The following is a 27,868-nucleotide window of genomic DNA, read 5'->3' on the forward strand; positions in this document are numbered from 1 at the left end:
CATGCCTTTCTACCTTTTCCACAACCATCCTCTGTCACCGTGTCACCCACTTAAATAAGCCCCTTGAACTCATGCATTGATAAAGTTACATTAGTCAAGGCCAGGCCCAAATTTATGTCAACCTGAATCCCCATCCATCCCAGAAGTCCCTCTGTTCTCTGGGCTCTTCTAGTCACACGCCCATCCCTGCACCTCATGTGCCCCACCAATCAAAAGCATACTGCATATCACCTTTTGAACCATGTTTTCTTCCCATTTTGATCCCAAGTGTAAAACTGGTTGAAAACTAACTGAACTCAGCGACCTTCTTTTATATGAAGTAATAGACCTTGACAGTAAGCCGGTAAAAGTCAGTTTAGATTTTGATGAGAAATACCTGCCATTTTACTGTAATTTACTTACAGGACCTGACTTTCCCCTCTGTGTCCTGGCATGGGTCCTGAAAGGCCATAAAACAGATTGAGAGATACTTATCAAGAGAAGGAAAAGGGAAATCTTTTTTGTCTCCCTTCACCCTGCAATGTTATTGGTAACCAAACCATAACCTCTTCAAAGACAGATAAACAGATACATGTGCATGGTCTTTGAGCAAAGAATCGCCAGACGGCTTCATTTCTATTGGTGAAATTCAAATATGAACTGGCGTGCAGTGTGCAGGGATCGGCAGCTAATTTTCATGTCAGCTACTGGCTTTGCTGTGGTTTAAATTTTAAATCGCCAGTGTTGCAAAATATCACAGACGTACTTAACAGTTAATCAAAAAAAATAATGTGTATGGTTTCTAAGCATAAGTGAGACAGAATCGGTTGTGTTTTACGATAATACTTCAAGATAAAAATCAACCCAATCATATTTTTTTCATGAATATGTTCCCAGCTGGCCTACTAATTGAAACACGACATTCTGAATAATATTGCATTTGTGCAAAATGAGTTAAGCGGCAAAATCCACTCCTTTTTCGCCATCTCAGGGGGCGGCCATTTTGTCATTTCTGTCACCTGAATATGACATCACACCTGCTCAGGACTCAGGTAACGACCAATCACAGCTTGCCTGTTTTCTAAAGCTGAGCCGTGATTGGTCGTTACCTGAGCCCTGGGTAGTTGTGATGTCGTTTTCAGTCAACTGAAGTGACAAAATGGGCACCCCAGAGATGGCTAAAAATGAGTGGATTAAATCTTGTTCCACAAACACAATATTTATCAGAATGCTTTGTTTCAACTAGTGTGCTTGCATAGAACATATTCTTGAAAAAAATATGTTTGAGTTGATTTTCCCTTTAAGTACTTGTATATTATTTCAGGAGAGTGTTGCTGTAATGCACAGGTGCAGTCAGTGAATCAGCTGATCAATTTTTACCAACCACTTATCAAAGTATCCACACTCTCTCGCTTTCATTGTCACTGCTTCTCCTCTTTGTGGAAATCCTCTTGTTCTTTGACAATCCCACCATGTTTTTGTGGTTCATAAAAAAACAAAACAAAACAAAAAAAAACATAACAGGGTCACGTTTTTTCTGTTGCAGCGTGTCGTTAGTGCAGTGCTCAATGGCTTGGTGTGCGGCGGAATCGGCAACTGTTTTGCAACGGTCCACTTCAGTCACATTCAACCATGTTGCTTGTTGGCTGACTTGATGCTGTGCTTCTTTGGAATGCAAACTACTTGACTGAATAACAGCCACTCTGGTTGCAGCCAAATATTGCATTCTATTTTTGCCTCAATCATTTCTAGACAAGATTAAGCAACAATCCGCTCCACAAAGTCATCCGAGTAATTAATTATGTCCATATTTTATTTCTACTGTGGTGTTCAAAACTTCCTATTGTTTTGCTTCTACCTTGAAAATATGTGGTCTAAAGGATTCTGATTCTTAGACACTCCTGTATATACCATGTGTATATAAGGCTATGAGATGTAGAGATGAAATATGACTTAAGCTGCCTGTCTCCATCAGTGATCTATGAGAAGCCCCCTTTGACGGAATATCAGAGGCACATAGGGCTTGACAGAACATGTGTATTCTGTGGCACAAGTGTGTGAGAGTGCATGATTGTTTTTGTTTCTAGAGAGTGTAATATCAAAGCACTGTAGCTCTTTTAGTAAACCACCAGGTGCAGTCTGTGCATGTGTTCACTCAAACACTGACAAAGGGAAAGAGGGGTAGCGCGGGAAAAAAAAGAACCTGAACGCTAAAATGCCTTCAGGGACGCACAGGGTCAATTGGCCGCATTTCCATGATGATGACATGAAATGAATATGAAAATAGATGGTCTTGGCCACATTAGCTGCCAAATAAACACTATCATGGAATCAGTTTTCACGTTTTGTGACCAATAGAGGGACCTTGCTGCAGCCTTCCAATTGTGTGTATTCTATTTTGTCATTTCAAGACATAAATACCGATTTGATTTTAACAAAACAACCCTGTTTTAAATGTTTCAATGCTTCAGCAAAAAAAAAAATAAATAAAATAACCAATTAATTATGATAGTAAAAAAAAGAATTGGTTCTTGCACTGGGCAGCACTGATTGCCTCCTCCTGGCATGTGTGAAAATGAAAAGGATGATTATGGTCTGGTTCTGCTATGACAACAGAGAAAACAGAGCGAGGAAAGACAATCAGAGCTCATCAGCCGTTTGCCTCACACCTTTATTTACCCTCAATCCCAAAGAGATGAGTAGAATTAGCATAATGATTTCTAACCCAGATATAAGGAGGAATTTCTAATTATTTATAACATCTTGGGACCCCCGACTTGATCTGTCCAATAATGTTAACATAATTGCATAAGTTGTCAAAGGGTGTTGGAGGGCCAGAAGAGGAACGCCAGTGGAATATTACACAGCTTGCGGGTGGTCTGTAAGGGAAGTGAGGGGCAGTGTCTGTGTGTGTGTGTGTGTGTGCGGTGGGCATTAATTGTTAAACTTTGACTCTGAAAAAGAAGAAGTGAAATAGAAAGCACGATCATAAAATAGTTGTCATTTACAAATGATAATTTGTATTGCTGTGAATAAGAGAAAGCTGTAATTACATGTTACTGTAATTACCATTACAGTGGTTAGGCATTTGCAAGAGACAATAAAACGTGTAAAAAATAAATGTCAAAAGCTTTGAAAATGAAAGCCCAGTTGAAATGAAGGGACTGGGATACACTGAAACCCTTTATTGAAAATCCTTCAGTTCAGTAAAATATAGGGAATCGGATAGAGGCAAAAGATGTCCTGCTGTCCATGTTATAGTAACTGTATTTTCCTTTATTTTTTTTTTATTATTATGGAGCAATGAAACTCTTTTTCGTAGCGCTATCCTGGAATCATATCCTGAACTTGAATAATGTATAAGGTCTCTTGCATGTTCAGTATATAAATCATCAACAATGGCAATTGTGGTAAGAACAGGTTTGGCTCTACAGGAGTATTATGTAAATTGGTGAGGGGCGGCATGTTCGGTTCATCTAGCCTGCTATTGAAGCAGTGGCAGGCCCCTCTGAGCACAGGGGGACATGGCCTGCACCTGGGGCCATGCACAGAATTAACAAGGCCAATTTAGTATTGGAGCAGGTTTGCATCCACCCTTGAGGACCACTGTAGTTTTGTCTCTCTTTACCACTCAGGTATGAGCGCTTTCTCCTTCAGGTCCCAGCACCGGAAGGATTTTTATTTTGCTGGATTGGACCTGAGCCACCAAAGATTTTATAAAAGACTCCTTATTTATCAGCACTTAAAATGATTACGTATGCCTTGCATTGATCAAATAATCATGCCTTTTGTGCTTCATTCAAAATCCAGTGTCACTCGATTAATTCATCTCATTTATTCCTTTTCTTAGGCAACATTGAATACAGCTGTCCTGCCACAAATGAGTGTGAGATCACAAAACGGAGACGCAAATCATGTCAGGCTTGTCGCTTCATGAAATGCCTCAAAGTGGGGATGCTGAAAGAAGGTAAGAAGAGTAAGAGCATTTTTTTCCCTCTTGCACCAATGACATATAAAAAGTGTACGCTGTTTAGTTGTTACCTTTGAAAATATGACAAATATGCAATCACTAATAATTTTCCAGCCCTAAACACTTGGAACACTCAGAAATAGGCTAGACAGTTTTTTTTTTTTTTCTGGCCACGAATACAAGCCTAACCCTACAAAACAGCGGCTTCCTTGCGCAGTAAATAATGGTCAGTCTCGCTATGGACAAAAAAATATGCTGAATAGCATCCTTTCACCCTGTCAGTAAAAGAAATGTAACAGTATTCTATCTGTAAAATGCACACACTCTGCACCGTGTCAGCTCTCCCTGGCATATTGATCCCCTAAATGTTTTTGGAACATCTCAGGTCGCTTCCTGTGAATGCCCCCCGAGAATTCCCAGACAATTAAACATGTTTTGGATGGAATGGTCCTGCTGGGTTTTTCCCTCTCCCGAATCTCTAGGAGCCCCGTGAGACTCTTTGGGAGATTCTGTCCGAGAAGCACCTACAGTATCTCCAGTGCATTAGCAGTGGATGCGCTCTATGTGTGTGTCTCTTTTTATTGCTTGGCTGCTCCTAAAAAATAAATAAATAAACAATTAATATAAAGCATATAAAAATACATGTCCGCTGATAGTGTAGTGGTACACACGCCTGAGTTGTGTGCGGGCAGCGTGGGATCGATTCCCGCTCAGTGACAGTGTCTATGTGTGCCCTGCGACTGGCTGGCGACCAGTTCGGGGTGTAATCTGCCTTCGCCCATTGACGGCTGGGATAGGCTCCAGCAACTCCCCGCGACCCTATATAGGATAAGCGGTTTGGAAGATGACATGACATGACATAAAAATACATAATGGGTAGCTTTGGATTAAAAATCCAATGCCGTGTTTTATTTCTTCATTTCTCTTTTGAGAGAAATGGTTATAATTGTCATTAGGTGTTTTTGTGATATTCTTTTTTTTTTTCACAAATGCTGATGAGTAAATAGTTCAGGAGGCACTTTTTAAAGTCAGATTGTCCCTCATGGTTATTCCGTAGCTTAAATAGTCTGCCAGACACAGGCCCTAACAGATACAATTCTGCATAAAATTGCCTACTTTTATGTTCTCTGGCAAACTTGCACTGTATATATTCTGACATTATTCCTCCCATTATTCACCGAAGAGAGGGATTTATAGATGCATATATATCTAGCCGCCACCTGAAGCCAGAGTCGTAACCTATATGGATCTCTGCACAGAAACCGAATCCCCTGGACTGCATGCAGCCAGATAAAGCCTTAGTGCCAGAAAGACAGAGTAATCGCATTACTATCTGATGAAAAATTTATGCCAATATATCATCTTGGGGAGTGCGAGACTACAAAAATATGTAGGCATGGCTATAGATGAATGACCAGTGTCAGGTTAGAGTAAAAAGAGTGTAAAAGTCAAATATGCAGACTTTGGCTTTGGCCTGAGGTTCTACTGCAAATACGATTGACACATTTCCATCTGTCATCATACTCATACATCGATTATTGTCGCAGATCTTGTTGCACAATGAAAGGCAGTATGTCATTGCCGTGATTAGCAAAGAGATGTCACATCATTTTTACACACCGGTACATTTCAGGTAGGCCGCTTAAAAGTGTCACCGAAACGAAATGGAAATAAGGACACGTGGTCAGTTGCCCAATGTAAGCTCAATGAAGCCTTCAGCTCAACGCCATGCTCAGGCCCGAGTGTGGAAACGGCTACCGCTCATGTGACTGTGGTTGCCACTTACTTTCATTACGGCAGAAAGGTCACATTGTGTGCCAATGGAAAATTATAATTATAACTTTACTGCTCTCACAAAGATGCAGCACTATCCCGTGACCGTCTAAGGAAGAAACACAAAAGCAATGCAAATTTGTGACATTAGATGAAATTCATGTTCTTCTCACAACTATTAAAAGGTCCAGTTGCCGTATCTAAGGTAGTACTGGTCATACTGTACTTTTTGGGTGAGCTGTATTGTATTTTTGTTTTGGTTGAGAAGAAACTGAGGGTGTCCCAATCACAATTTTTGGTGGAATTTTTGGTTTTAAGTATCTGCTGATATTGAGTCCTGATCCGCTGCCTCGGCAATACATTAAAAAAAAAAGAGTGCACATAGAAAAGGTCTCAAATTAATATAGAAATGTACATACAGACAGGTACACAAATTTCTGCCATTCCCCAAAATGAGTGCCAATCATTTTCACTCTCAAAAGAATTCTTTTTTAAATGTTGTTCTTTTTTTTTTCAGCTCTAAATTCGATGTTGCACATACTAACAACTCAAAATGTTTATAGGAAAATCTCAGACATGGTTTATTTTAGGTCATTGTTTTGTGTACTGTAGGTTTTAAGCACAATACATATCAATGTGCAGGACGCTTTCTAAAAATGTATCTTCATCCATTTGTATGATGCAATTATACATTTTATTTCCTGGGGATGCAAAGGGCACCAATTTGTGGAATGGCCTATAAGCATTAACATAGAACGAGACATTCCTCTTGTTTGAGTGCATTTGATTTATCTAATGTTAAACAATACATTTACATTATTATTAATTGGCGTGTACAGGCTAAAATGACAAATTCATGCAGCTACATAGTTCGTCTATGACTTCTCTCGTCAACAAACAACACTACTGATTTATGACATTGTTAAATGCAACCAGTGGGGAACAAGCCTGCTTGTCACCAAATAATTTACTCATGTCAAACTTCTATTTGAAGTTACATCGTTTGGACGTGTCACAATTGCTAACCTGTCTGGCCCTCTCTCAGCTCTTATGCCGTGCAGTGAGGCGGCTTTATGTCAGGCAAGGCAAACGTTTGGCTATTTTAGAAGGTTTTTGCTTGTTTTTTGTTTGTTGCTCCAAACAATTTACTTTCTGCTGCAGCGCGGAGGGAGAGCACTATTTACAGGCAGACGTGCCTCATTGTGTACGTGTGTGTGTGGCTCTTACTGCCACTCTGACCACTGTCCGCCCTAAAAAACAAAACGTAACATTATTGTGTAATATCAAATTAAGCTATTACTGCTCCATTTGACACAATATTTATAACCTAACCTTATTTGGTGACTTTGTGACCTATAAAATTGCAGAAAATAAAGAAAAACTGATCGTTTTGTCCCAAACCCTGATCAGCTGAAAACCGCCTGATCAACGATTTCCGATCACATGATCGGATCGGGATATCCCTAGAAGAAACACTACTTTTCTCCATCACATATTCCTCTTGCTACTTTAATTTGTATCTATGTATTATTGCTTGTGCAATTTTATTTTGTGTGCACGTTTGTGTGTCGAGGCGGGGGGATTGTGAGGGGGGGCAGCGAGAGTTCTGCCTTGGGCGCTATCACATAACTTCTGTTTCCAACTTTGCCTCTAGTGTCATTTGTCTCCATTTCGCCAGATCTAATTTATGCGAAACATGGCAAAAACAATGAAGGCAATAGCGACGTACAAGTTGTGTTCAGAAGAAACAGAACACCCTTGCTCACACATTCAGCCTTCAATCAATCAATCAACAGCCAACAATCTTTACATTACAAAGTACAAAAAAGAAAGAAAAACAGCTTTTGCATGCGTTAGCATCTCTGTCTGCCTAAAAATGTCCACATTTTAGCCTACAAGAACTCCACTTTGAACTTGAGAAAACGTGTTGCAGTTTGGGCATCAAATCAGTTAAGACCATTTCTTGCGGCTGAATTTGAATTTTTTTATAAAGACTTATGGATGGATATTGTTTGATGATATCTAAATTAGTAATTTCCCATTTTATAGTTTTGTGTATTTGTCGTTCATTTTCTGATTAAAAACTAAATCACGTCAGTTACACATCACTCAGTACTTGAGTAGTTTGTTCATTGAATACTTACTTTTACTTAAGTAATCATATGGCTACTTTTTACTTTTACATCAGTAATATTAATTTAAAGTAACAGTATTCCCACTTGAGTAGAATAGTTGTCTCCTCAACCAAACTCTGGCCGCGCATGGTAGAAAGGAAGACGGTTTTCAGCAATTTGATTTAAGGAGACCTGCTCAGAGCCTGTGTTGAGTCGCTGTACTTTCGCTCCCACTGTATAAAGGAGGAAGTGATCAATAGAAGAATCAGATGTCAGAGGCAACAGGTTTTTCCTCTGATCAATGAAAACGGGTCAGAGCTTAGAGCAAGGGAGAAGACAAGATACTATTGAGAGATTATATTGACATCGTTCAGTGACAGTTGCTCTTTGCGCCAACTTCCTCTCCCTCTCGCTTACTCACACACACGAATGCCGATACATACTAGATCGTAGTGTTGCCACGGCAAAAAACAGAGTGGAATAATAGCTGACTGCTACACAATTTCAAATTATTTTTAATGTATTGAATGAAAAAAAAAGATACAAGGATACAATCACAATACTTTTGATGAAAAAAACCCAAAACCCTTACCCTATTTTATTTTTCTAAATACTACTGAACATTTTAGATACTGTATATCCAGTACTGTGTAAAAGGTTGATTGTTTCACCAATGTTATAATGATCATATGTAACTATAAGGCTACTAAGTTTAGTATCATACACCTCGACCAAGGCTAAACTAGTACAAAGAAAAAAAGTGTAAACAACCCGTAAGGCTTTGTCTCTGGGTGTGTTTGTCATTTTATGTATTGGGTAGCAGGCTATTTCCTGGAATATGGGGAACAAACACTTCTGGGGGATGAGTGGTTCTATTGATGCCATGGTGACTCATAATACAGAGAAAAATAACTACTTGTACCCTAATTCAAGTCCATAGCAAAATAGATTTACTTTATTTAATCACAAATCACACAATGTAACTGTGTGGCAGGGTCTGTGTGCTGTATTTGGATATACAAACGATGCCTTGTCCAACGGAACCGATCAGGAACAAGAATGCTTATCACAAAATAATTCACACACATTTGACATGAAGGGAAATGTTTGAAATGTATCACAAATTAACTTGTAGCTCTTTGAATTTACAACAGAATTCAGCATGCCCGATGCGGACGTCAGTGTGCTCTTTCGCTCGTCACAGGTAGCTTTAGAACATGAATTGCAGATGGACTTCCTCCGTGCAGGAGGCCTTGCCTGTCGGACAAATAGGCAAAACAAGCTCTCACGACACTGCGTGGGTCTTCTTTCTTTTTCGAGGAGCGTGGTGTCTGTAAGTCTAGCGCAAAGTGCAGCCTAACTGCATATGGGTGGAGTTTTCTTTTTTGGGTTTTTTTCCTAGATGGGCACAGGGAGGAGGGGGCGTCTGCACCACTGTGCGTCATTGTGGGATGTAACGCAGCTGACTCCCGGCCAATTGAAGTGGCTCCCCTAATTCCCTTTAAATTCAGGGTGGTCGAGGCGCATATTCCATGACATTCAATAAATTGAATCGCTGGGGTCCGTGCATGAGATTGGCGCGCCCAAAGTGCGTTTTTACAAATTAACTGCAAGATCTCCCCTTGCGGAGAATGTATTCTGTTGAACATGTGATGGGACAATTGAGGACCGGCTTGCACCCCGATCATGCGTCGACCTGTGAAGTATCTCTGCTTGTGTGCAATCCAACACAGATACCGTGTATTGTTTTGTATGATTAAGATCTAAAACATCACAGTTGATCAATCATCACAAAAGGAAATGGGTGACAAGACTGCTATTGAGAGGCCAAAATGTAACCGCTAAAATCTTACAAATACTTAAACTTGGGCCGTGAGTCAATAAAAATGATAAGTTACATAAAATAACATTGTTGTTCCTAAGTGATATAGAAAGTTGACCCAGATTTATGCGTTAAAATGTTTAATGCACTTGACATAACTGAGTGTGGTTGAGTAGTTCATCAGCCGCATAAATGAAAAATATGAGCGGCAGTAACAATAATTTTGCATTTTTTAGTTATTAATGCACTGACTTATTAATGCGCAATCATTCATTTTTACTGCTATTGTATGAGTGTAATGTGTGTTAAGTACCAGTCAGTAATTTCAGTCAGCGGTAGGGGCAGGGATGTCAGCTCACCCGGGAACGTCTAGCTAACCTGTAAATGGACTACGTGACAAGGGTGTCAGTGTGGCAGCCCCTTGGGTCCGAATATGTGGAGGGGTCAGTGCGCTTCCTTCTCTCATCGCCGCGCGTGATTAGAAATGCTGCAACAGTGTGACGAGCATGCGGCGCTGGCATCGGGGGCCCTTGGAAATAGTGCTGACGGCAGTTTAGCATGGCGGCTTCCTTGAAAGGCGAGGTTCACCATGCCTTGCCATGTGGCCTTCTGATTTTCCCAGCTAAAATAGCTTCTGCCTAAGCCCCCCTTGGCATTGCCAACCATCCCAGACATCCTGACACTTTCCCCAGGGAGAGAGACACAGAACAGGTGAGCGACTCAAAATAAGGGCCCCTATCATGGCCGTCCACGCAAAGTGAGTGAAGACAGGCTCTTTTGTAGGAGTGTGCTTGGAAGGGGATTATTATTGTTTTTGGAGAGAAAGAGGAGCCGCAGGTCAGCTGGCCCCAGCCCCCACCCTAAGGCCTGCGCTAATCCGTGCACAAATGCCAGCCGCCTTGGCCAAAAGCCCTCTCCCCCAGCACCCCGCTTTGAAGAGATGATACCCGCGCTCAACCTCTGCCTCAGCCTCGCCGCGCTGTGTGGCGGGCCATAAAAGAGTGAGATGACTTTAGATGAGGTGGCAGTTAAATCTCTTCGCACATTTATAACACACCTACTGTTTACTATGGAGAGAGCTCAGCAGAGTCAGACCACTTACAGCTGAGGGCCACCAAGGGGACATATGAAGCTCTCAAAGGCCCCTATAACGTCCGGTCCATAGTGCCTGGCAGTCGGAGAGAATGAGTCTGGTCTAGCTGCTTTTAATGGCCCTTCTCCTCTCCGGGGCCCGTTTCTGACCCTCTTGGACGGTAAAACGAGGCTGGATCGTGCCAAGTTTTAATTCCTGTCAGCATCTGTTAATTATGACCAGGCCTGCTCTAATTAAAAGAGGCACCCACCTAACTTCAAATGCTGCCGTTACACCGGCCGACACAGCCACATGACTCAACTGGTCGAAAGGATCATAGAGAACGGGAGTGCAGCCACCTGGCAGCGGTCGAGTTCATCGGGTGAGCCGCAAGAAACTGTAGAAAGTGGTGACATCACATTGGACCATGAGAGGAATTTTCCATGGCTGTGGCGTTGGCTGTAATAAACAGCGGCAAGTGGGGTTGTATTTTTTTATTTTTTAATGATTCCAAGGACACAGTGGCAGATTAAATGCTTGAAAAAAAAAAAGTCTGCAGTGTTTCTTGACTTGAGTGGCGTTAAAAGAAAGCTGTCAGTGAGTGTGCATGTAAAGTGCAGGTAAAGTTGCCATCAGATTATTCCCTGTGTCTTGCTGGGAAGGAGGAGTCTCTGTTGGGAATTGGGGGTAATTAGGTTAGTGGGTTGTCAGTGTCAGGAAATTGAAAGACAATCCTAATCAGATTTGTGTTCCTAGGGAATCAAATAATTTATATAAGTGGAAGAAATCTCTATTTTACAGTTAGATGATAGTACACATTACGACCCCACCCATGCGGGGTAGCTCTCGGCCATGGCAATATAAGATAAGCGCAGGAAATCAAGAAAGCATTTTGCATAAATCCACCCTTGAATCCCTTTTTGGTAAATGGCACTTCTGTTTTACATCATCCGATATTCCGTTTCGTACACGCACTGCGTGACTGCCAATCGCCGGGCATGGGACACATCCAAACTCATCCTCTCCAAGAGCATTTGCTGATTCGCAAATTGTATTAGGCTCATTTGCAGTGGCCGCACAATGCCCAGGTTTGACACTGTCCTCCCTGTTATAAAGTGATGAAATCATCAAGGAAGTGCTCTGCCTTGCGGTGGTGTTGTTCGCTCGGAGGACGTAGGAGGCTGACAAATTAACTCTCCCCCCCCACCGCACGCATTTCATTGAGCCTCTTCTCGTCCACCCTTTAAGTATTAAATTTGTTTGGAGGTTGCTTTATGCATACGAGGTAAATTGAGGGGATTTTCCCTCTTGACAGGATTAAGATATCAGGCATGTTTAGGCTGGATGGAAGCAGTGACAGGCTGGTACAAATATGGGGATGCAGGATAAAGGTTTGCATACATTTGCATTGAATAAGTGAATACCTGCCTGGTCATATCAAATAAATAGAAGAGCGTAGATTAAGTATGTTAACTATGGAGAAAATGAATAGAATAGAAAAGACATCCACATAGAAACATTCTTATCAAATAATGAGATAATAAATAACTTATGTTATGATGAGGCCGGCTTGACATTTACAGTATCGGTGCGGAACCCGGACCCCTAGGTGTGGTTGTGGGTGATAAGGCTCTGTTGCTGCTCCTCTGAAAGAGGGGTGAAATAAGGGTCTTTTATGAGGAAGCAATACCTAGTTATCTACGCGGAGTATGACAGCGGATGTTTTGTTCACTGTGTGCGGGAGGGGCGTGGGGGGTCCGGTGTATTCACTCGTTGGCTGGCCATGTTGCTTTTACTGGATCTGAAGGACCACACACACCAGAGCTCTCACTCATGCACAAACAAGTAAAGAGCCAATTAGTATGCAGTGCGCCTCACACAAAAGCTAAATAATTAGAGGACCAGTCTGTGAGATCATTGACCCCGCGTTAAATATTCATATGTTTAGACCTGCTCTGGGCTCAGCTGTGTCACAGTAGACCAGCCAGGCATGGACCACATATGGGAAGACAGCCTTTCCTCTGACATATCCACACACACACACACACTGACACGCATGCTTACACACGCGCACACTTTTACGGCCCCATGCAGTCATTTTATGTTTACTTAGAAGACTGGAGCCCAATCAATCCCACACAGTAGTAGTTTACACCGACTTTCAAATATTGTCCTAACTACCTGGCTAGTGTAACCTGTACAATACACCGATTTTTTTTTTTTTTTTTCTGCGAACGCACTTGATACTAATTGCCTCTATTTGGTGGTCTTCGCAATTTGTCCTCCATAGGGGTGCGCCTGGACCGAGTTCGAGGGGGCAGACAGAAGTACAAGAGGAGGTTGGACACTGAAAACAACCCATACCTGGGTTTGACGCTCCCCCCTCCTACCAAAAAGCCTCGTGAGTACTGCCCCGTCACTAGCCCATTGTCTCCCATCTCCGTCGCGCCTCCTCTGCCAGGCAAGCAATCAGGTAAAGGTTAAGTACAATTTGAGGCTAAATAACACGACCCCGCGCTCTGGCTTATGTTTGGGCAGAGTTTATTGGTCAGAAATTTGGGACCGGTATTATTCAGGAGCTGTAGGGAAATATTGTCCCCACAATTTGCACACATACATCTATCATGTTGCAAAAGAGATTTTATAGCCTTCATTTGACTCCATACCAAATCTACCCCAGGGATTTGTTTCAGCCCGTGGAGATTTTTGGATAGCATATTTAACATCTATTTTGTTTTGTCTTCCCTCCTTTTTCCCCTCTACCCTCAGTCACAAAGATAGTATCTCACCTTTTGGTGGCAGAGCCAGAGAAGATCTACGCCATGCCTGACCCCACCATGCCGGAGAGTGACATAAAGGCTCTTACCACACTTTGCGACCTGGCTGACCGCGAGCTGGTCGTCATCATCGGCTGGGCCAAACACATCCCAGGTAGAATCTTTTGTTTCTGTTATTTAACTACTCCGTTCGGCCTGATTTTCCCCATTCTCTTTCTCGCCTCTGTTTTATGCTTTACGAATATAACGTGCGCGCGCACTCCCACAGATAATTAATGACCGAAGCTCACAATGCCACAGGGCGTGTGGCATGGAGGGGGTGTGAAATGGACATAGCTGTGCAAGAAACAAATCAATAGAGTGCATCTAAAATCCCCACACTGAATGGAGAGGGGAACACACTGACCTGCTGCCAATGTAATCACAAGGGAGATGTAGAGTAAAGTTGGGGTCTTGCCCACTCAAACAACACATCATATCACATGCAGACACACACGTATGCACACATGAACGCACACTCAGCACAGGCACACACACTCGTTGAATTATTGATGGGTATAATCGTGTTTCCTCCTTTGGCCCATAGACATTCTGATAGACGAGGTGTTAGGTTATAAGAGGCTGTTGAATTAAGGGCACAGCGCACCTCACGTCAGCAGAGATTTTGCTTCCCGCAAGAGTTTTGCTTTGATTTTGACAAAGAACACATTGTTTAGCCCCTCTTTTTTGCCACCAAGGCAGATTCTCCTTGATCTTGAGCTTGACCCCCATATCTCTATAACATCACTACGGTGTTCGAGAGGGGGTAAAAAACTAAATGAGTGTATGTCTTTTTGCCACTTCTACATTCTTAGTAGCACAACTCAAACAAGCACAGCACTGACAGATACACTTTCTGATTTTTGTCGCACAAACACAAGTGCTATTATGCATTATGCTAAATCAGTTGAAGAGATAGCATTTCAATCTCAATGTATTTATTTTTATCCAACATAAGTCAGTTAAGCCAGGTGCATTTTGTGCTGAAAAGGTCTTAGAGTACTTCTCAGAAAGTAGGTTATTAATCAGGTACAGATCTGATAGTAAGGAGATTAGCAATGGATATGCTCCTGGCCCCTGGCCTCAGCTGTGGCCCGTTATGCATCTAAACTGTTTGGATAACTCGCCGTGCACCGTGCACGGTCAGCAGGCTGAGAGTTTAACCAAGAAGCTTACTCAGGACTGGACCTCAGGTGACCTGGTAACACACATTCTCATTGTCCAATCCCCAAAAGTTGCCCAAGCATTGATGCTAAGCTCAAACCTGCATCATATCGCCACCTCTCTAAAATAATGGTCCAAGTCATTTTTCAGTATTTTCTGAAAACACGAAAAATGGACCTAACTACTGAGTATATTGTATTGTCGCTGTCCTGTGAAAAACACGTATCTCCAATTTTTGGAAACTTTTTTAATTTTCACAATGCGGCGATGTCTGTAACCCGGAAACACCATTCATGTAAAAATAAGAAAATGAAAAAAAAATGGAGATAAGTGTTTTTCACATGACAGCGATGATATTTATTATCCTAATGATTTCACTTAAGGAGTGGAATTGAATGATCTGTTGAACTACTGATGTAGCTGATTTCAGCAGTGGTGGCCAAACATCCTGAGGAGAAATTTAAGGCAAAAAAACAATTTGGGGAAAAATACAATTAGGCTATTATTTTACTAGGGTGATGATACGCTGATTTCTGTAGTGCGTAGGTGCATGGAATATAGACTCTAACGCATTAGTTCTGCGTAAAGCACAGAGTATAACCTGAGATGAGGCCACACTGTAGTCTTAATGAAACTATTTCAGTTAAAATTTTAAAAAGTCCTGTTCAATATTTTTCTCGCATTCAGAGAAGCATCATTGTTGTATTGCATGTATGCTTTAACTGGGATTTCATATGACAGTTTCAAAAGAGTGCTGTGATAATCAGATTATACCAACACATATTGCACATTGCATAGATGCATAATGGTAATGGGATTTGTGTCATTCCAAATGCGGCGGTAATGATCATTTAACCCAAAACCTAAGGCAGTAAGCCAGAGTGTCTTCTGCTAAACAAGGTGCAGTACCTGCAGTATTATCGACTCTTAAGTAGATTAAACTAGTCTCTTTTCAACTAACTTGCCTGCTCCTGTTTTATATTTGCTATCTTATAACAGTATCTATCATTATTTACACTCAAGTTGGAAAAATGCAGATGAGTGGTATCTGAGTGCTTTGTCTGCCACATCGGTGGCGTCTGTATTAGCACAGTGGGTGTCCTCTGGCCATGAAATAGCAGCATAATTGAGTTGTACATGGCTGAACCTGATCAGAGACGGTTCAGTGGTTTTGCCACTCCATGCTCTAACTCTCCATGCACCAAAGCAACCCCAGGGTAGTGTACCATGCGTTTGCAGTGAGCTGCAGTCTGCTGTGGGACAAAAAAAAAAAGAAAGGGGGGCATGGGGGTGATTGCATTCTGATAGATTTCTGAGGCCATAGGCAATGGAATTAAAAAGATTAACAGTTCATTATGAACTAGACCACATTGATTAGACCGCTGACAGATGGGCCAATAACTAAAGTCCAAATGTAACAATTTAAAACTCATGAAAACTGGTTCTCAGCCTCCCCAATAGTTTTTTTTTTTTGTTATGTTGAATGAAGCACATGTAATGAGGAGCAGAATAGGGGATATAGAAATTTATCATATTACCTTTTCCTGGGTGCAGTGTTGTTTTTGGTTTATTTTAATACAGAGGTCCGTGTGTATTTAAAGCGGAAGTCAACCCAAACATATCTTTTCAAGAATATGTTCCATTCAAGCCCGCTAGTTGAAACAAGGCATTCTGATAAATATTGCCTTTGTGGAATAAGAGTTAATCCACCCGTTTTTAGCCGTCTCTCGGGGCGGCCATTTTGTCACTTCTGTCAACTGAAAATGACATCACAACTGCTCGGGGGCTCAGGTAACGACCAATCACGGCTGTTGACCTATTTTCTGAAGCTGAGGCCATGATTGGTTGTTACCTGAGCCCTGAGCAGTTGTGATGTCATTTTCAGTCAACAAAAGTGACAAAATGGCCGACCCTGACGTGGCTAAAAAAGGGGTCGATTTTGCTACTTAACTCCTATTTCACAAACGCAATAGTAATCAGAATGTTGTGTTTCAACTAGTAGGCCTGCTGGGAACAAAAAAATGTGTTCGAGTTTATTTCCGCTTAACGGCTCATTTCTAACAACAAAACAAAAAGCAACCCAACATTGAAGCAGGGTGCAGTCAAGAAGCACGTCATCATTCGGTGTGTTTGATTAAATGGTAATCACTGGATATTCTCGTCACTAGTGTCACAGCTCCAAATAGCACCGTGCAGTAGAGTCTAACACGGCTGTTGCCTAAGGGTGAAGGGGTCATTAGTAGCAGTGTTTGGGGGGTGCAGACAGATGGCTACTTGCTCCTATAGGTGCTAACAACCTTTGACATACATAGTAGTCCACCAGCCACCCATCTTATCCCCTTGCATCCCATAAAGCTGAATTTCACTTTGACCAAGAGGTATAATGTAGCTGGGTACTCGATGTATTGGCAGCTACAGCGTGAGGCTGTTTACTACTTTGACATTGCTGTCTTCTTCAGGAGTGACGGTAGGCGAGTGTGACCTCTGACATCCACCCTCACCCCCCACCCCCCCGTTCCACTCTGAATTCCTTCCCACCCACAGTGGGAATGTCATGTGCTCATATGTAAAAGCAGCTATGCATGCAACATATACAGGAGGGTCTCGTTTGGTGTTTGCCGACTCCCAATCCAGCTTCCGTGGCTGGAGTGTTTTCATCTGGGAATTGTCGGAAGGCTTAAGGGCCAAGCAAACATTGACACTCTGCTGCAGCCGCTGCCTTGCTCCCACACGATAAAATGTATTTTCACCCCGGTATATGAACCAGACAATATGGATTGACACGTCAGTTTGATAGTACCTTGAAAACTATTTCCCTCTTCATATAGTATTTAATTGCATGTTTGCATTTGAATTACACCAAATTCTAATGATTTAGTCTTGTTTGCTTTGTTCCGTAATAGCCGTCCTCCTCTCTTGGATGTCAGCTAATCAGCTCTTCATTTGACTGGCAGGCATCTGGCATTTTAGTTGTTAACCCGCAGACAACAGGGATGTTGTGTTATAAGTTGTCGTGTTAGCGTCAGCCGCCCTCCATAATAAACACCAATCCCACCTCCTCCCCCTCAAGGCTGTTGTTTTCTCTTTGCCATTAAATTGTGAAATCTACTTACCGAGTTGCCAGCCTGATCCCACTCAAGCTTCGTAATCTCCTTGTAATAGAGTGTGAATACTGGCCAGCAATAAATCAGCACCTCATCAGTGCACTTTATTAAATATAGACATCAACAGACAGCTCTTAGTATATTCAATTTACCCTCTGACGTAGGCTTCAACACAGGAGATAAAGATAGATTGAGCAATCAGGTGCATGCTGAGGCCTGAACCCAAACAGGAAAAGAGCCCCTGGAAGGTGGAAAAGCTACAGGGAGATTGAGATGGGACGCAGCATATCAGAGACAGGCAGACAGTCAGGAGGATCCAGCGCCAGGATGGGGAGGTTTGCCAGGTGGGATGGGGGAGGGGTTTGTTTAGCGGTTTCTGTGACACATAAGCAGGTGCGCTCCCCATCATAACGACAGCTGAATTGGCTGCTGACAAAGTCTTTGTATGGACCTCTGGAATACTAAAAAAAAGTGTGTTGGAATGTTTTCTCAATTTGGTTGAATTTGTTTTGAAAATATTAACAATATCGCATCCATACAAGCTCAGGGTTGAAACTCAAGACTTATGACAGTTTTTCCTCAAATAGTGGTTTCCGCTCCATTAGACATGTGACCCAATTCCATCATCCACTTGAACAGATACAGGAGAGTGCTGTGAAAAAGTATTTGCCCTCTTTTTAAATTCATACTTTTATGCATAGTTTTCCCATTTTGTTTGAGATCATTTTAAAGAGGAAGTCAACGCAAACAATTTCTATGCAGACCCACTAGTTGAAACAAGAATTTCTGATTAATATTGTGTTTGTGGAATATGAGTAAAGCCGTAAAATCCACCTGTTTTTGTCCATCTCAAGGAGCGGCCATTTTGCCACTTTCTATCAATGAAATCAGTGTTACATATTCTTGAATTCAGTGTTTATGTTTGGTAATTAATTGCTATATAAAATCATTTTCACTCTGCAATTATGACAATTCCTTTTTATCCTGAAAGTGCCTGAAGCTGAACCGTCAGAAATTCCTGTGATGGTGGTCGTATACCTTTAAGAGACTGTCAACACTGCTTCATCCCTCATTAGGCTGTGCCGCTCCATGGCTGCAGAGATAAATTATGTGTAATTATGGCAATGATTAAAAGTTCTTTTTTTTTCAGAGGCACACAGCAATATCTAATGTTGGGATTGGACAGTGGTTCCCGTCAACCACCACATTTTATTATCAGGTTGCCATTGATCCAGATGTTGCCATGTTAATTCAAGAAGAATCATGGTCCACACACTCATCTATTCACCGCCCGCTATTGCTTATAGATCTTCCGCCGCTCTCTGGCAAATCAGAGAGTCCTGTGTATTTTATTCTAAGTCTCATCTGAAATAGCAAGCTTTGATATAAGCTAAGCGTCTCGCAGCATGATCCCTCTGTTCAGTTTGAGGATATAGTGGTGAAAAAAAGATGTGCAGAACCTCTGGGGCCCAGTTAGAGGCAGTTTGACTCCAACTGGAGCCCAGAGAGCACTTGCCTTGGCTGAGGTGAGATTGCTGCCGGGCACAAGTCTTCAGGGCCCGCTTGTCCTTCTGATAGCTGGCTATGATAGATCAGCCTCCGTCCAGCCACAGCGACTGTCTATCTGCCGTTTCCTTTCGCCCCCCCCCTGCTCTCTCGTCCCCTTTCACTTTATTCTCTCGCTCCTTTTCCCTCATCCTTATCTGCCTCCTCTCTGCCCTGTATCTTCTCCTCTCTTTTATCCTCCAATTCGCTCCCTTTCTCCGCTGCCATTTTTTTTTTTCCTTCCCTCACTCGCTCGCTCCTCTCTGTTGTCTGATTGAGGGTGAGTTACGAGGGGGCTGCAGCTGGAGGGGGCCACCATGCCTCGTAATTACATCTCTTTTTATTACCCGCGCTAATGGCCCTCAGGGAGAGGGAAACAATAATAAATTAATAGAATATGAACTCCGGCTCAACAGAAATCTCCAGCATTTCATTTTTGGACCATCCAGTCGTCTGATTAATCTCTGAGAGGTTCGAGATGGCCGTCTGTGGGTTTTGTCTAACACCCCCCCTCCTCCTCCGCCGTGCCCCCCCCCCCCTTCCCATTGAGGTTCCACTGGCGAGATAAAGGCAGCGATGACGGTTTTGGCGTCTGTCGTTGCTGCTCTTATCCTCAGCCTTTTGAAGCAAAGATGCAGTTTAACTCTGTCAGCTGCAAACCTTTTGAAACTCGATGGAAGTGAATATGTCACGAACATGTTTTACATCCTGTAATCTTCAAAATGAAAATCCATTTCAGAGCTAAATGCACAAGATAAAGCTGTGCTTTGTTATTACCATTATTATTTTGGCTGTGCGTGACTTTTAAATGCACTCAGCAGTGGAGTGGAAAAGGGCCTTCAAGTGTGCAGACAGGCCTCTCTGATTTGGTCAATATCGTGTCATGTTTGGTCAAAGCCCACCATCGGCAGTGGGCTGGAAATGAAGATGTAAATATTGATATTTCATTAGAGGAAATCACCCACTCTGGCGGCACTTAACCGGGCCACCTTCAGAGCGCGGCGGCCGGAGCGCTTTGTGACCTGCGGAGTCGGGAAGTCACTTCATTACTCGATTAAATTGAGTGGAAAAAGGGAAGGCAACGACACGAGATCCCATTTGCAGCGATAATTTAGGCCCTGAAGAGAACGGATGGAGCAGCGGGAAAACACCACCTCTCCATCTCACAACAGCGGATTAAATTTAAGGACTTTTAGCGTCAAAGGTAATTGTAGGCTGCTGGGTTTTGTGCATGTATGGCTGAGGGCTGTGCACTGTTTCAGAGCAACTCTAAAGCCTCTTCAGCAAGACCCGGACGAGGCCTTCGCACGAGCTGTCACATTGGGCGCGCCGCTTTAGTTCCGCTTCAGCCCTCTTTGCCATTAAAAGCCCCGACAGAGCTTTGCCTGTGATTGCGATGCCAACCTGATGCGGCAATCAAGAGGGCGCCTGTGCTCGGATGACAGTTTCTCTCTGGCCAGTTCGCATTCTGTCCAACTTAATGGACACGTATGCAGACAAGGAAATAACACAACAAAGCATTTTAACATTCGCTTTCCCCAAATACGTTTAATGGCGCGGGCTTTTACAAACTATGCTTTATTGCTTCCACTGATAATAGTTACGTCCTTAGAGTGCTTTCAGCAGTTGTTTGTGTGGTCGAAATTCTCCAGCCCTCTGACCAGTCCTGCCGGACTGTTAGCGCTCTATTCTACCGACTATTGATTCCCCTTCAAAATGTGAAGGCCCGCACATTCTGATCACAATCTCTTAATTAATGTATCCTGCAGCTCTCCCCCTGCAGTGGTCATCACCACGATAAGGGGAATTGAACACAGGTACCACTTTGCCGGGTTCGGGTTCTCTTTCTGCTGCTTCCCCATCATGGCTTTTAATTCTGTGTGTGTGCGTGTGTGTTCGTTCATTGTTGTCCCGGGCAGGAGCAGATAAACACGGAGGCTGGTGGCGGCCCCCCAAATGTGATCATTTGTTTTTCCGAGAAAACGCAGGGCATAGATGTGTTGAGCAGGCCCGGTCAATACTGTAATCTATCGCCTCTTAATCACGCAGTGGCAGGTGGCATGGCAACAGCGAACTTGTAAAAGCAATCATGTTAATCATGGGTGGAGCTGGAGAGCCTAATATGCTGTCAGAATGGGCCGCCTGCAGGCACAAGAGGCGGAGGGAGGGAAAGGGTGGCTTGCATGAGGGGGAGGTGTTGCCTTGACACTTTATTGCAGCCTAGCGGCAAGGGAATGAAGATCTTTCTGCTTTTAGGCCAGCCTTTTTGATTCTTTGGAATTTCTCACCGAGCAACTTTAGGTTCAATAGTTGTGACTGAGCGGTTTGGTGCACTTTAGTCAATTTGAGCCCATCCAGCTGCTGTTGCGGCGGAGCCCTGTGATTTGTCTTGAGTCTGGGCTTCAACCATGTGACCCGGTGCGCCTTCTGCACGTGCACGCTCGCTTTTCCGCGCACATTTTTTGGCAGGCCCGCGTTTGCCGGGCTTCAATTTCCCGGGCGACGTATGTTTGTGTAACTTTGTGAAGCTTTGCGTGCACGTGCTCCCTCATCACCTTTTTCCTCCTACACGCATGCGTGTGTCATGTCCTCAACCTCTGCGACGAGAACTCGTCCCAGCGCTAATCCCCGGCTCACCGGCACAAGTATGACAGGATACAAGGGGTAACCACCTGGCTTTGTGAATCTCAGACCTTTGCACCGATTTACTGTCGTCGCCCAAAGTAAAGCCCACTCAAGCGCCCTGACACCTGCTTCGAAGAGGGCCTTCCTGTGTGCATGTAAATTGAAGCGGCGCTTTCAAGTGATTACCTCTGTTTGCACTTGTGCTCATAGCTCATTTTTGAACCGCGATTTCTTTGGGAAAAATATTGAATCGTTGGAAAAAGACAAATGTTGGTGTTTACCTCCACCAAGAGGCTTTGTTTTCATTATTATATCCGTTAGTTTGCAGGATTGCGCAGCATCTCTTGAATCAATTTCCACAAAGTTACGGAGGGATGGGCCAATAAGAACGGATTAAAAACATTTGAATGTTTTCATAAAGGACATGAAGTATATGAAGTATAATTTTGTGCTGATACAAGTCATAATAGTTTGGCATTGGTGGGCGGGGGTCTTCACACTACTGACTTTCTAGTTTGTTTAATGTGTTCAAGTGAGAAAAAAAAAGCTTACCATTTTCCAAAAGCTTATTAAATTCTATTGCTGGTCTGGATCAAGGTACAGAGCCTGCTTCTTTTTTGTCACTGTTTCATTCAGGCTGTCCTGAATTCCTCAGGGAGGAACCCATGAGTCTGAATGCTGATTCAACTTGATTATTTTGCCTTGGTGGAGGGCTGCACTCTCTCTGCCGGTCGCTGTTTTTTAGTTCACAAAAAATAAAAATAATCAACCATTTTCCGCAAAGCCTTGTAGGGGGAAAGAAAATAAATTCTGTTCTGGGGGTGGACTGGAACTACAGCTGTAAATTTTTGGATTACATTTAGTTCAATTAAATTGTAAACTGTGCTTTTTAATGAATTCCTCTGTGCGTAATGCATTATTCTCATGACAAGAGTTCGGATGTACTGCAGGGGGTGAATACTATTTGTGTATGCAATTTGCTGCCACACTGAATGGCAGCGGTTGTGTTCTCCTGAGCACCGTTACGTTCCAAAATGTACCGGTATTTGTTCCCTGACCTTATATGCTTTCCACTGATGTCCTTCCAGGCTTTTCCACATTGTCTCTGGGAGACCAGATGAGTCTGCTGCAGAGCGCCTGGATGGAGATCCTCATCCTTAGCATCGTGTTCCGCTCGCTGCCCTACGAGGACGAGCTGGTGTACGCCGAGGATTACATCATGGACGAGGAGCACTCACGGCTGACGGGCCTGCTGGACCTCTACGTGTCCATCCTGCAGCTGGTCCGCAAATGCAAGAATCTCAAAGTGGAGAAGGAGGAGTTTGTCACACTCAAGGCCATCGCTCTCGCCAACTCAGGTGGGGGTATGAACAACGTGCACATAGTGCATCGGTACTTAGGACTTCATTTTTTAACAAACCAAATCTAATGTGTGTTTTACATGTCCATTATTTTGGGTCTGATTTTTAAAAAGTATAATATTTCATGACAATAGCAATAATAATAATTGCCAAATGTGTCCATTTTGTCACTTGTTCGTTGTTTTAACATTTTATGCCACAGTTTTTGTTAAATTACGCACACAAACACACACACTTTTAAACACACAGTATTCATTTATTATATAATTGTTTTCAAATTAAAAAATAGTATAAAGGTTTGAATTTGGAAACATAACATTTTTATGTTTGACTTTTTTCATACACCAAAGTATATTCAAGTGCATGCATGCATTAACAAATAAACTTAAACTTCAATGTACAGTATTTTCAAGCAAGTAGTTGGTAGCCTTGAAACATTTCTTATTTGGCCAGTGAATATGCTGACCACACGATGAAACTGAGATATTAGCCGACAGTTTCCGAGATGACATTTCTCACTTTTGCAGGAGTTTTAGCGTGTAACCTTTAGTTTGGAGCGTGAGCCGCACAGATGGGGAGAAGATAAGGGCAGTGCACGAGAAAGAGGCAATGGAAGAGAGGGAGTTTTTTAATTGAACACCTTGCGAGTTGTGGTATTTCTCCTCGGCTATCTCCATAACAGTAGCTGCAGGGCACAGCAGCCACTGGAGATAAATTTAGCATTTCATTAGGAGCACAGTGGCTGTCAATAAAATGTGTTAAGTCGAATGGAATGAGTATCAGGCCGCGATAGAGCTCGTTTGTTCCAATGCAAAGATGGCACGCTGCTATTGACAGGATCCTTTTGAGGAGGCAGGACCTGTCCCCGCCATCCCACCTCCACCCGCACCCCCTCTCTGATCAATGCGCGCCGGGTCACCAGGGCTCTCCCCCTTTTGTTTTGTCCAGGCTGAAAAATGAAAATGCTGATGCAAGCTATTTGCTTTGAGACAGCAGAGCGTCGGTCATGAGGTGGCTCGGGTGGGGGGAAGAGCAGGAGGAGGAGGCGGAGGAGGGTGTCCGCAACGTTAGAACAAGGTCTCTGGGAAATCATTCTCCTGGGAGCCCCCCTGTTTGACAGCTGTGAAAATTCATAGCCATTGATTTTGTAATTAGCAGTTTATCAATCACATCGATGTGGGCTTACTGATGGATTGCAAGGAAATTGTTTCTTCAAAGTTGTTGTTTTTTTTACATCCCTCCTTTCTCCAAACATTACACGCCGCTTGCTTTTTCTTACCTCTGCTAAGGAATTTGGCTATAGACCTTTTCTTTCCAGGTAAAATACATCAACCTGCTTTTTTTTTGTTATTCTTCCAGGTATGTTTCAATTAAATTGTGACCCATCCCTAAATGAAGTATCTAATAAAAAAGTCCTAATTCCTTATCTTTTGTAACAGGCAAAACTAAATAGTTTTGCTATTAAACAGAACAGAGTATACTTTAGGGAAAGGGAAAAAGGAAAATCCCTCTTTAATGGTTAAGCTTTGGAGAAAGAATTCCTGTGCTTGTTTCTTCAAACATCACCGGAAAGCCTCATTAAATGAGGACGGAAATGTGTGTGCGACTTTAGTTTAATATGTGAAAAAAAAAAAAAAAAAAAGATTATTAGTAAAAATACTCAGTAGAGTTCTGTTTTCTATTTCAGTGTAAATCTAACATAAGATAATTATGTTCTTCTCTCCCTCCCCCTGCCTTGTACTTTTCCAAACGACCTACTTCATTTCACCACTGCGGGCTTGAAAGCCGTCAGGGTGAAAAATGTCTCAAGGTTTTGGGAATACGCTTGTTCCAGTCAATGAATATAGGGGCACGCTTTGAAATCTGTTTTGCCTTTTATCGTCCCACGTGGCCAAACGCATGGCGCCAAGGTGAAACGTGTGAGGCGGCCAATGACTCGTCGCCTCTGGGGTGTCAGACATCGGTTAGCCAGTGAGAGACGTGCCGCTGCCGAGCTTCCCCGAGAGAGGAGGGCTGATAGCAACAGTGCAAAAGGCCACGATGAGAGAGGACCGTGTAACATGATGCTTGAACTCAACACTACACAGGCGGTCGACTCAGATTTGACCCAAATTAAGTCCAATAAGAATTGAGACCAGTTTGTGTGAGTACAATGACCCCCTGTTTATCACTGGGGATATGTTCCAGACACACGCACAATAGGTGAAAATCCGCGATTCAGATAGACCACATAAATTTTTTTTAATGTTTTTAAAAAAAACAAAAAAAACAACACATATATACACACACATGGCACCTTAAACTTTGCTGTCAAGTAAAAAACATAATCTTGCAGGTGAGTTTGAGACCAATGCTCTAAAGACATTTAAACTTAATAAAACACACCATGGTTTACTGAAACATATGTTTTAAGTATTCATTAACACTGTTCTCACTCTCTCACTCACCCAACTCTCTAAGGCCTTTGTCTACACGTAGCCAGGGTTTTTTGCAAACGGCGGATGTTAGCCTGCGGTTAGCCCTATCATCCACACGTCCCCGGAGTTTAATCATTGAAAACGCAAAACTCCACTGTGGCCCGGGATATCTCCGGATCCACGTTTGGCTGTGGACAGTTAGACTTGGAGATTTACGTCGTCACTGTGCGCCAAAAATGCTCTGACGTCACTTGTGTGACTTTCAAGAGAGAGTCAACATGGATGCCCGCGGAGCCGCATTGGTTATAGCCATTCTCAAGGCGTTTTTTTGCTTACTTATTTGTCCGCAACCAACTATTGCTTCTCGTTGAAAGGTTTAAAAGCAACTTTGACCTCTTGTCCTCACGGACAAGCCTGGCGCTGTGTTTTCGGTTTCGTAGAAGTAAGAAGGTAAGAAAAAAAATTTAAATTGGACTTGCCTCTAGGCCCACATCTACTTTAAGAACCCCCCAAAAAAACATTTTTTTAAATAAATCTGCAGTACAGTGGAGGAACTCTATAGAGCAATCTTAAAAAGACTAGTCAGGTACAAATCAGCATTTAAATCAGCATTTTTGAATTATATCTAAGAAATAGGTTTTCCCCCTGTAATATAAAAAGTAAGTAGGCTGGAAAATTAATTGTGTCACATTCATCACAGACTTGCTTATGGCGCCCAATTCTCTAATGGAGCCCCCTTTTTATCTACTAATAATTGTCTGTCTTTCCCAAACGGGGTTTTTAATGTGTGCTATTAGCCCACGATTCATGCCATTGTAACTGCGGGATAACATTGATTTTCAGTGTGGGTGGTCAGAGGCCGTTTTAATAAGCTGCACAGCACTGCAAAGAGTTAGGAAGGAAATAAATAAAACAAAGCACATGTTGTTGTTTTTTATGATCCATTCTTTGTCCTGTCTGTGGTTGAAATATACTGATAACGTGTTCTCTACCTCACCTCACCGCTCTGACTTCACTTCATATCAATCCTGAGGTTTAATTTTCCGAAATCCACACCCCTCCCATTGATATCGGCGTATTCAAGTGAAAAGCACATTTCTTACTCTTCTTAAATCTTGTCACCCTGATAGACTCCATGCACATAGAGGACATGGAGGCGGTCCAGAAGCTGCAGGACGCGCTGCACGAGGCCCTGCAGGACTACGAGAGCAGCCAGCACCCGGAGGACCCGCGACGGGCGGGAAAACTGCTCATGACCCTGCCCTTGCTGCGGCAGACGGCCACCAAGGCCGTGCAGCACTTTTATAGCATCAAGGTGCAGGGCAAGGTGCCCATGCACAAACTGTTCCTGGAGATGCTGGAGGCCAAGGTCTGATTCTTGGAGCTGCTTTAGTGCTGCACCGTGAGACTTTTTGGAAGCAAGATTTAGAGGGTGCTCGGGAGGGGGAGGTGGAGACCTCAGCTTTGCGAGGCAGCACTCAGACTGCCCTCACTCCTCCTGCAACACTTGGACCCAAAGTTAAAAAAAAAAAAAAAAAAAAAAAAGAAGAACCAGAAACAAACTTGGGAATTAATATAAATATAAGAATGATGAAGATTAATGTAAAATATATATACAAAGTACTATGTACAGTAATAATTTGTTTTGTTAATTGTTGGTGGTCATGCTCCCAGGTGTCCCTCAGCAGCTTCAGAATAAGTAGATGGCAGTAACAAGAAAAGTCTTTCTTTCATTGAATTTATTCTGAGGACAGCGAAGGTGTGAACAACAACAACAACACTTTCACCAGTGTGTTTCTGTCTGGGACATGTATATGTTTATTACTGGAAGACTGAGTGTACAGTTTAAAGTCTGTTGATATAGGTGGCCATTTTCTCTCACCCTCCGTACGCAGGGAGGGGAGAAAAAAAAAAAAAGAAATGCTTAAATGTGAACTGTTAACTGCTCAAACGTCCTCGGACATACAGTACAGTACCTCTCGAGCAGTGTTGACCTGATCCGTCTCACAGTGGAAGGCTTGTTTAACCAAACTAGCATAGGCAGTTACACTAGTCGGTAGTCTTCTTCTGTAGTTCAGCAATAAATGACGGTGTGGGAATGCCAGG

The 27,868-nt window shown here is 42.8% G+C and overlaps 1 protein-coding gene across 7 annotated transcripts in view; it reads left to right on the plus strand.

The window, feature by feature from the left end:
- The window catches only part of esrrb (estrogen-related receptor beta), a 49,538-nt gene extending 21,677 nt beyond the window's left edge, over window positions 1–27,861 (plus strand). For 6 of the 7 annotated variants that reach the window (XM_086048697.1, XM_086048695.1, XM_086048694.1 and 3 more), the window contains 5 exons: window positions 3,830–3,955; window positions 13,021–13,131; window positions 13,500–13,661; window positions 23,073–23,342; window positions 26,893–27,861. In XM_086048697.1, the coding sequence (XP_085904823.1) occupies window positions 3,830–3,955; window positions 13,021–13,131; window positions 13,500–13,661; window positions 23,073–23,342; window positions 26,893–27,137 (914 nt within the window). In that variant the 3' untranslated portion in view covers window positions 27,138–27,861. The remainder of the gene's footprint in view (window positions 1–3,829; window positions 3,956–13,020; window positions 13,132–13,499; window positions 13,662–23,072; window positions 23,343–26,892) is intronic. The other variant, XM_086048691.1, reaches the window with a different exon arrangement.
- Window positions 27,862–27,868: the final 7 nt, after the last annotated feature.

This window comes from Filicampus tigris, chromosome 13, assembly GCF_054856515.1.
Source record: "Filicampus tigris isolate MCC_2025a chromosome 13, RoL_Ftig_1.0, whole genome shotgun sequence".
Classification (NCBI taxonomy): Eukaryota; Metazoa; Chordata; class Actinopteri; order Syngnathiformes; family Syngnathidae; genus Filicampus; species Filicampus tigris.